The 9507-nt window shown below is 46.6% G+C and overlaps 2 protein-coding genes and 1 long non-coding RNA gene across 5 annotated transcripts; 1 reads left to right on the forward strand and 2 right to left on the reverse strand.

Moving 5' to 3' along the window:
* Positions 1 to 505: 505 nt before the first annotated feature.
* Positions 506 to 1597, reverse strand: LOC123065618 (profilin-2). Its single transcript, XM_044488863.1, has 3 exons — positions 1354 to 1597; positions 1119 to 1256; positions 506 to 1015 (listed from the first exon to the last, which is right to left on the reverse strand). The coding sequence occupies exons 1-3, from the start codon at positions 1474 to 1476 to the stop codon at positions 881 to 883; spliced, it is 396 nt and encodes a 131-aa protein (XP_044344798.1). The 5' UTR covers positions 1477 to 1597; the 3' UTR covers positions 506 to 880.
* A 1329-nt stretch (positions 1598 to 2926) lies between these two features.
* On the forward strand, positions 2927 to 5168 carry LOC123070658 (uncharacterized). Of its 2 annotated transcripts, XR_006433875.1 has the most exons (3): positions 2941 to 3500; positions 3831 to 4430; positions 4703 to 5168. It is a non-coding gene; the product is annotated as an uncharacterized lncRNA (long non-coding RNA). The 2 variants fall into 2 exon arrangements; XR_006433874.1 differs by having other exon boundaries at positions 2927 to 4430.
* A 702-nt stretch (positions 5169 to 5870) lies between these two features.
* Positions 5871 to 9240, reverse strand: LOC123070657 (glucan endo-1,3-beta-glucosidase 13). 2 transcript variants are annotated; one of them, XM_044493949.1, is made up of 4 exons: positions 8931 to 9236; positions 7305 to 8573; positions 6331 to 6361; positions 5871 to 6219 (listed from the first exon to the last, which is right to left on the reverse strand). In XM_044493949.1, exons 1-4 carry the CDS (start codon positions 8983 to 8985, stop codon positions 6090 to 6092), a joined length of 1485 nt encoding a protein of 494 aa, XP_044349884.1. In that variant the 5' UTR covers positions 8986 to 9236; the 3' UTR covers positions 5871 to 6089. The 2 variants fall into 2 exon arrangements, with proteins under 2 accessions (XP_044349884.1, XP_044349883.1); XM_044493948.1 differs by having other exon boundaries at positions 5871 to 6361; positions 8931 to 9240.
* Positions 9241 to 9507: the final 267 nt, after the last annotated feature.

Below are 9507 nucleotides of genomic sequence, written 5' to 3' on the forward strand. Positions count from 1 at the left end.
TCATGTCATGACAACTAAAGATTTTTTTAAATATGTCCTCGATTATTTTCAGGGAGTTTTTTTTGGTCTAGTGCATTTTTAGGTCTTTTTCTCTATTTGTTGGTTGAGGCAGGAGCATTTTTTGGGCCCACAACATTGGAATCCATGTTTTTTTCTTAACATTCTTCAAGGGAATTGCGTTTTGGGCTGGTCCGCTGGAGGCCATCGCGCAACATATATTATGGTTCGCGCGTGCGGGGTGAACTCCTTGCCCCGAACGGTTCGGTATTGGGGTCCAACTAAAATGGCTATGGCTTTTTAAGCCCAAAATAAAGAATTTATGCGCATCAAATTTGAGTGGATTCTTTGGTGAATGTCATTTTTCTTTTCTTCCTTAACCGCGAAAAAATTGCATTTGCTTTTTTCTTCAAATGAATCTGCAGGAGCAGAGTAGGAACAATGTATATGGAGTTGAAGCAGACCACACGATCAGTTCAAAAAAAAAAAAGCAGACCACACGATGGAATACACATAAATATTCTCGTATATTGCAAAACCAATGGCAATCACATATATATATTGTTCCGGATCCACAACTCAAACGGCAACCCAAATGACCAAAACGATAGGTAGAAGAAAAAATTCAAAATTATTAGCCGAAACGAACGGCTTCATCATCATGAAACAAGGGGAAAAAAATATCGCGGATCAATCAAGAGGGGTGGTAATCGGCGGAGTAGTTGCCGGGACAGGGAGAGAGGCTTAATGAGAGGAGGATGCGAGAGAAATTGAACCACAATCCCATATGCGTGCGCGGCGGCTAGAAAAAACGCGTGGAGATCTACTGTGTCTTTTGGCCGGTAGTATTGTTGTTGCTGCGGCGTGGCGTGGTCGTCGTCGTCTACATGCCCTGCTCTACCAGGTAGTCGCCCAGCCTCTCCACCACCAGGTTGCACTGCCCCGGGGTCATGGGCTCGTCGTAGATGCCGACCACCAGCGCCTGCCCGGTCTTCTTCAGGGTGATGCCTCCCGCGCCCTGCGATCACAGACGGAACGGAATGGACCCGATCCAACGGCGATTTTACGTTTGGTTTGGTCGGTGAGGGCAGAGATGAGAAGAGTCCGACGTGCATGGTTACCTTCTTGCCGCGGATGACGGCGCCAGGTTCACCCTGGATGACCATGTACTTGGCGGCTCCGAGTAGCAGCCCGGTCGGGGCGAGGGTCCCCGGCTCGTCGAAGTCCTTCATGATGTTGGTCATCTCCTCCGGCTTGAACTGGATCACGCATGCAAACATGTCAGAGATCGTTGGAGGCGGCTTATGCACACGCCAAATAGCAACAATTGGATTAGCCATTTCTTATCTTACGCACCGACGGGAAGTCGGCGCTCTGGGCCCAGACGGTGCCGTCGTGGCCGAGGATGGCGGCGGAGGCGAGGTGGTGGCCCTCGATGTCGCACATCAGGTGCTCGTCCACGTAAGTCTGCCACGACATCTTCGCCTTCCCCGGCGGTGCTCCGGCAAGGAAACGGGGTCGATCGGTCTGTCGCTGCTGCTGCGGCTTGTTGCGGTGGCGATCGAGGCGCACGTAACCGGCGGTGGGTGTGCAATCGCGGGGGGCGGAAGCCGGTATAAATAGGGTGGGAGTGGAGAGGATTAGGAGGACGGGGAAAAAGGTCTGGATCCCCACTGCTGCTTCGTCCCAACCACCCGTCCATCTTGAGCTCGCCCTTCAACTTCGCGCCTCCTTTGGTGCGCTGCCATGCGCCATGCCCATGAGCCCCACCCACGGCCGTACGTCGCACACACCTCTGGATTCGGCCGCAATTTCGGCCTTGCCATTGGTTTGTTGGGCCAGTTTTGTAGTAAAAAATAAGCCGCCTCTCTCTAACTTAAAAAATAAATCATTCTTTAAATTGTTGAGTCTTCTAAATTGGTTATCTGCCTCTCTCTAGTTTAAAAAATAAATCATCTTTTAAATTTGTTGAGTCTTCTAAATTGGTTATCCTATAATTAGTGTAGCTCTAATGAATGAGAGAGGCGACTTATGAAATAAGTTGGAAAGAAGACAATTTATTTTTTAAGCCATCAAAAGATCTGGCCCGAACCCTTGGAAGAAAAGGGTTTACAATAAGCATGGGCATAATCGTAAATCTTTGTAAGTAACATATGATAATTATTTTTCTTTAGGGTACTAGTAATAACGTGATGAGTAAGGTGTGAACCCAAGCCAGTGAGTTGAGAGTCAGCAACGTTGGATACACTGGCCTGCAATTCGTACCGCCGATGGACTGGTGTGGGTCAGCCGAATCTTACTTTCCAGCACTCTGGCCGAAAGCGGTCGCCAAGTTGTTCTTGCGCTTCCAAGCCCATAAATTTTGAGTACAAACCCATACTTATTGCATCTTTTACACAGGCTACAACCCATACTTAACTTCTACACAGGCTACAACCACAATTCTCATTTATTGTGATTGTAGCCTGATACATGAGAAATGAGAATTTGTCTCAAAAAAGAGAGAAATGAGAATATCATCCGCATAGTGGAGAACTAACGTAATGAGAAGATACAGATTAAATGTGAAGATTAGAAGTTAACCCTTCAATAAAAAAGGATAATGTAGTCTTTTATATCTTTTATATCTAAATCAATCTATTCAATACATGTGATCTGCAGGCTAATATGATGATAACCTTTTTAAGTAACTTTAATACTCGCGTACACCATTAAGAGGGGTTTACCGAAGCAAAACTAGTCTCTACTACTAATAAACAATCAAACATTATCTTTTCTATGCGCACCCAAACAAACGTCCGTGGACACATTACCATCATAGGATTAAGCCCAGACGACTCAATCTAACAGTCATCATTAATCTAATCGCGATCTGGGGTACACTTAGCAATTTACCTAGGCTGACCGTACTCCACCAGGCTGAAAGTCACCGCGTCCGCAACCCCTTCCATCGCGCGATCATCGCAGAAAAAAATAGAAACTGGCCGCCCTCACCTTCCTTCGCCTGCAGCCCCGATGCCTTCCTTTCTTGCGCCGCCACCACACCGCACGACGCCCGGCAGCCCCATCTCCTCCCTGTACCTTGCCGTCGAGTAGGCGGAAGCTCCTCCGTCACCTCCTCCACGATCATCTTGTCCTCTCCCCTGTTCGAGATCTGATTGTCCTCCTGCACGCTGATTCCCCGCAACATCGCGGCCGCCCTACACCTACACGCGAGCCCGCCGCCGGCACGGGAGCCTGCCCGCCGTCACCCCAAGCCCGCCTCTGCTGAGGCTGTTGCCATGTGAGCCTGCCGTCCCCGCGAGAACCGGCTTCCGCTGAGGACTCCGCCATGCGAACCCGCGGCCGCTGCACCACGGGAGCCTGCCCGCCGTCGCCCCAAGCCCGCCTCCGCTGAGGCCGTTGCCATGTGAGCCCGCCGTCGCCGCGCGAACCGGCTTGAGCTGAGGCATCCGCCACAACACGTTTTTTTCTTAAAAAGTGCAGATCCAATAGGACCGTAGGTAATATTCATTTATCCATGTTGCGATTATTTGCATGCATATAGATCTGGATGTTAACGCTGTAATCAACACTTGGGTGCACCGATTGCACTACTTGGGGGGTACTTTGGGGGTTAGCTTACAGATTCGAAGCGCTGCTTTGGTGTTGTTCTTTGTATGCTTCGAATTTATATTATTTTTCTCTCCCTGATCAAGATTCTAGCAGAGTGTGGAGGTGGAATGTGCAGGATTGTGATTCAGCTGTTGTAGAAATTTGTCACAAGAGCTTACTGAACAGTTTTTTTCATCATACTTCTTATTCTCCATTATTGATTCTCGAACTGCTCTCAGGGTCTGGTCTGTACTGTGGATGCTGTGAGCACATGATGTTTGTGGTAATATTCCCAGAAACAAGTGATCGACGCAACGTGGTACTAATTGATGCATCTCTTGTATAATTTTCTTATTCTGACTTAGTTGTTAACTTGTTATAAAGGTTAACTGATTCGGAAGTTACCAAAGGAGCTCCGGGTGGGGGATTTTAATCATAAAAGATGGTTCTTTTTCCGCTCGAAGTAACAGTTCAGCGACTTTATTTCAAGGGCATATGTTCTCATTGGTTACCTGAAGTCAGTTTGCTCTTGATTTTATCTTCACTCATTGATAGGTTACATACGAATCGATTTCATCATATTTTGTATTGTCATATGTGATTTAATTGGCTCAAGTTGTCGGTATTCGTCGAATAAGGTTCTACAAATATTTTCAGCAATTAACTCTATATATGGTTGCCAGACTAAGTTGCATGAGCAAGAATGCATGTTTTGCTGCTTTTTTTTTGCAGATTTTTAGTCAATGAAATAAATGGTTATAGGGATGTATGTTCGGTATAATTGGACTGCAGTTCTATGATCCCTATCCATTGAGGTTTGGCAAGTTATAAAAAAATAGGTACAATGAAATTCCATTTATTAAGCTTTCTGTCAGACTTTTCATGTCACTAAAGGTTCAGAAATGATGCTTGTCTAGAGGAAGATAGTAGCATGGCTTGTACTTTAGGTCTGTAGGAACACAAGACATATAATTTGGAGCATATGAATATTCTCCGCCGTCATTGATCTTAATTTTGAAACGTTGCTCATAGATCTTCAGATTGAAAAGTTGCAGCACTTATCACATTTTTATTATTTTAGCTGACGATGTAACATGAATGTTGCTACTAGGGTGAAGGAGAACATCTAGCTCACGAGGGGGCTTCACATGGTCGCCGATATCCAATACCTTCATTATCGTGAGGCGCTCATGTGGAAGTGCAAGCGGGACTATGAGGAATCACAGAATAACGAGGAATCGAAGTTCATATTTGGGAAGGAAAATATTACACTAAATAAAAAAGTCAACGATGTGCCAAAATGCTATTATGGAGATGTGAACTGTGATCCATGCCTTTGTACATAGCAATCACCTGTAAGTACCAGTTTGTTGGTTGCACCATCTTATTTCGTGCCATAATTTACACTTCCATTTTCTGTGGAGAGACAAAATTTTGTTAATTTGTCTCGGACCATTTTTTGTTCATAGCTGGCTGGCTTAAGAATGTTTGAATTTTTTTTGTTAACGTCAAATTAAGAAATGCATCAACTTGTTGTAATTTCCATTGCTACACTGTGTAGTTGATGTGTTTAATGACGAAAACAAGTGTATGGGCATATCTCTATGAAACCATAAATACATCAAGCCTAACTTGGTTGTGTATACTTTCCTTGACATCAGAAGCACTTGCTCCAGAAAAAAGGAAGCACTTACGCCATCACATGGTGTGCGCTGTATGTGCACACTTACAATTGAAAGATTCTTTGAAGTTTTACCCGGTACTAATTGCAATAGTTTTGTTAACAATGTCTGCACTGAACCTGACTTGAGAACATGACTTTCTTTTAGTTTGTTGATAGTGCTTTCTATTCCAACCTGACCATCCTGAAAAGATAATCATTTCTGATGTTTTTTCCATGTCGATTAGTTGTACATATAGAGTATTACTATACAATATAATTTAAATCTGAACAAAAAAATCTAATGATTTTTGTGTTTATAATGGAGACGTGCGTTGCACGTGCAAGCTTACTAGTAAAACTAACAGTTGAAGTTCGAGAAAATGTACAGGCGGAGGAGTTACTAGAAAGTAGAAGCCCACATAATTCAGATAGACAGCTTAATAATTCTGAATCCTAGGACCTCTGGTGAATGAAACGATGAGGTTACAACCCATGTGATAATCCACCTGCCTCCCAAGGGTTTGCTAAAATACTCGCCTACTAATAACCAATCCCAAAAAAAGGAAGAGATTCCAAGTTAATAGTATGATGCAAAATGCAGTAAAGATGAGCACAGTTAGAGACCACATCGGCACAACACATTTCTAGTTCTCAGTGGCAACTAACATATATTGTCCGCGCAGCGATGCACATCCATAGATAATAACATACTGCATAATACTAGGTCCCTACTGCCACCTTTCACCATACATCAGAACATTACTGGTTCCTAGTATTAGGCAATTAGCCTCCCACCTTCGATCCGAACGTACTAACTAGAGCGTGCTCCGAAAAATCACAGAAAGCCTAAGGCAATCACAATGGGAAGCACAGGGAGCAGCAGGGTGCGGCATTGGGCCAGCAGTGACGGACTGGAGCCGCTTGGAGCTGGAGTGGCGGTTGAATTTTTGGTGCTAATCTTGCTGCTGTAAGAAAGAAGAAGAAAAACAATAGTTAGTGCAAACTGTTGATCGGACCAGTAGGTGGGCATGTTCATCACATTTGCAAAGAGAGATCGGAGAGTTTTTTTTTTGTACCCGGCTGCCATGTAAACACAAGTGTCATAACCTGCAAGCAAAGCAATACAAAATCATTGGGAAGATTATCCAGCTGACACTAAAAAGCAACATCGACAGTAACATTAAACCAACAAGTACAAGCAAAAACTGGTCACACTTCACAGCTCATAGGAGAACACCAGGGTAGTGATGCAGAGGCAACACACGAGGATCACAACTGGTTTAGTCATATCTTGTACTAATTCATTTCATCTAGGATTGCGTGAAGCAGCATGCGACAGCACCCATCTGTAAACTATATATTAAATTGTAACTCCATGATCAAATTTTCATATAAATTGTTCTCATATGATTCATGCAAAATACCATTTGTATTATAAGTGTCTATGCATGTTTTTTTTCTTCTTATCAGAGCATAAGTCGATTCTTGCAGAACTAGCAAATAAGAAGAATAGAAGATTATGCCTGTGAATCCTATGAAATGTTATAGATACAAAATGAATCGATCATATCTCAAAACTGATGATGCTCATGCCATTTGTCTAACCTAACAGATTTTAGCTAGAAGCAGCAGAGGAGAGAAAACGTAATAAAATTATTAAATTCATGATTAGGCATTCAAAAGTCAAAAGGCTATGTTATTACAGTAAATTAAGTAATGCACTATCTTCTCTGTAGTCTCTAGACAAAAAGACACTCAGTCAACACCTGATAACTGTATATATATTCATCAAAAGAAATACTCAGCTACATGTCCAGAAATACAGCTAGCATCATATCAATGGACTTACGGTTGCAATTTCAGTCAAGGACCTGGATACTACTATCATAAACACTGTAGTCAGCACATATTGTCTGCAAGTATAGGCTTACAATTGGCTAGTTTTCAGTATTCAGACTACATCCAAAGCTAGTAATGAAGCAGAGATAGTATACAGGTGCAAGCATTCGTTACATTATCAATGTAGTTGTTTTAAGCACAGGATACTTACTTGGATCTTTGGTCGTCCGCATTCCAGCACCACCAAATCCACAAGCCACATCAGTAGCTCCATTTTGCTGATAATAGCTGTTGAATGCATATGAAGCATGTGAAACCAATGTGTCGGGCTGGTAGCAGGGTTGGCTTGGCTGAATAGCAGAGCAATCGACATTGCCTGGACCGCATGCCCAATTCAGGCCATTCTGCAGAGCCGTCTCCGAGACATTGGTTGAAGCAACACACCAAGTGCCATTTGAACGGTTTCCTCCGGTCATGATGTCCACATTTCCTCGGCCAGTCCAGTCTATGCTGTAGATGGAGCTTTGGTCTGGAGAGAAGAGTCCCCAGTTCCTCTCCGACTCGATGCCCGGCTTCCTGTTCTCATTGAACAAGGAGAAGATGTAGACATCTATTTCTTCTCCGGGCTTCGCAGGCGTGCCACTGTCATTAACAACATGACGAATCAGATTGGTGTTGTAAGTCTGAGCATTATCCGGAGTAGCCCCTGTCTCCTTAGCAGCTCCCTTGTGTGGCCATCCTGTCTCGGTGATCATGATCTTGAGTGTCTTGAAGTTCAGAGCCATGAGCGCAAAGAAGATGGAATCGACCTGCGCATCAAACATGTTTGTGTAGACCAATCCAGTGTTGGGATCAATCACGCCCTCGGACTGCGGCGAGAAGAGGGCGTAGTTCAGCGAGACATTGCTGGGCGAGTTCTGGTAGGCGTAATAGGGGTACAGATCGACCATGAAGGGCGCCTGGTTCTCCACGAGGAACTCCAGCATGGGCTTCAGGAAGTGCGCATAGCTGCTGTTGAACGCCCCCGCGGACGGCGGGAACGACCGGGACAGCACCCCGAGCGAGTGCGTGCTGGAGATGGTGATCTTCTTGTGCAGGCCGACCTTCTTGAGCGCGGCGTGCACGTTGCGCATGGCCGGCACGACGAGGGCGGAGACGTTGATGGGGCTCTCCGTGATCTCGGCGCCGACGGTGATGTAGGTGATGACGGTGGCCGGGTAGTATGGGAGGATGCTGTTCTTGAGCCAGGTGTCGACGTTGGACTGGTACTGCGAGAAGGCGAGGAGGTCGGCGTTGGGGACGCCGACCATGAGCTCGACGCTGGTGTTGGCGAAGGCCTTGATGACGTCGACGTTGCTGTCGTAGATGCGCACGTACTTGATGGACTGCTGCCGGACGAGCTGCGCCACCTTGTCGGGCCCCGGCAGGTCGTCGGCGTTGCGTCCGTAGCAGATGCCGGTCTTGCCGCCGTGGCAGTGCCCTGCAAAAGCCCCACATCAGGATTCAGGAACGCGCAATCTCTCTTTATTTTAGCCACCATTGATGCGTCCATTTAGTATTTTAATTCCATGCCAGGAAAATAAACAATCTGAAGGTTGGGTAGATAAAGGTCATGGACATGGGGATTACTCATTGGATTTCCCCCAAAAGAACATATTCGTCGGACACCGTCACGGTACCATACGCATTGCGGGTAGCTAACACCCAGCGGGAAGCAAGGCATCTAGCACTCGCCGTCCACTGAACTAAGATTTCACATTCCAAAAGGGCAACCACTACTATCAAGTAGAGTAGTGCCAGAAGACGAACTGAAGGAGCATGTGGTTCAAGGACTCACCCACGAGCAGCAAGAAGAGGAACGCGGAAACCGCCGCCGCATGCCGTCGCGCCATTGGCGTCCCAGCCCCGAGCTGTGCCTCGTCTGCGCTGACAAGAACTTGCTCTTGCCGCCCGCGCTCCTGTGCTGGCTACGCGGGCGGGGCGTGTGACAGTTGAGTGGAGTGGAGGAGAGGGGAGGGGAGGAAGAGAGGGGAGGGAGGAGGACGGGCTGATGCCTGACGCTGGCCACGGGGCGCAGGCGGCGCAGCGGAGCAGACGTGCGTGGAATGGTGTGCGCGCGTGACTGTCGCGGGCGGGCGGGCGGAAGCGGACGCGAGGGGGTGCGTTATAAAATAGGGTTGAGGGCGTTTAAACAGAGGTCGCACGGGTCCGGAGTAGAAACGGAAGGGGGGGAGGGGAGGAGGGGAGCCGATGGACCGAGCAGCGGCAGCGAGGAATTTCCTCAGGGAAAAAAAGTAGCGAGGAATGTTCGCTTGGACCGGGACCACACGTCTAAGGTTGACGCGTGAGCTCACGGGGTCTTGGTAAAAAATGACCTCGCAACATTGGTTCGTGTCGAGTGACGTCGAAACAGC

This window comes from Triticum aestivum, chromosome 3B, assembly GCF_018294505.1.
Source record: "Triticum aestivum cultivar Chinese Spring chromosome 3B, IWGSC CS RefSeq v2.1, whole genome shotgun sequence".
NCBI lineage: Eukaryota > Viridiplantae > Streptophyta > Magnoliopsida > Poales > Poaceae > Triticum > Triticum aestivum.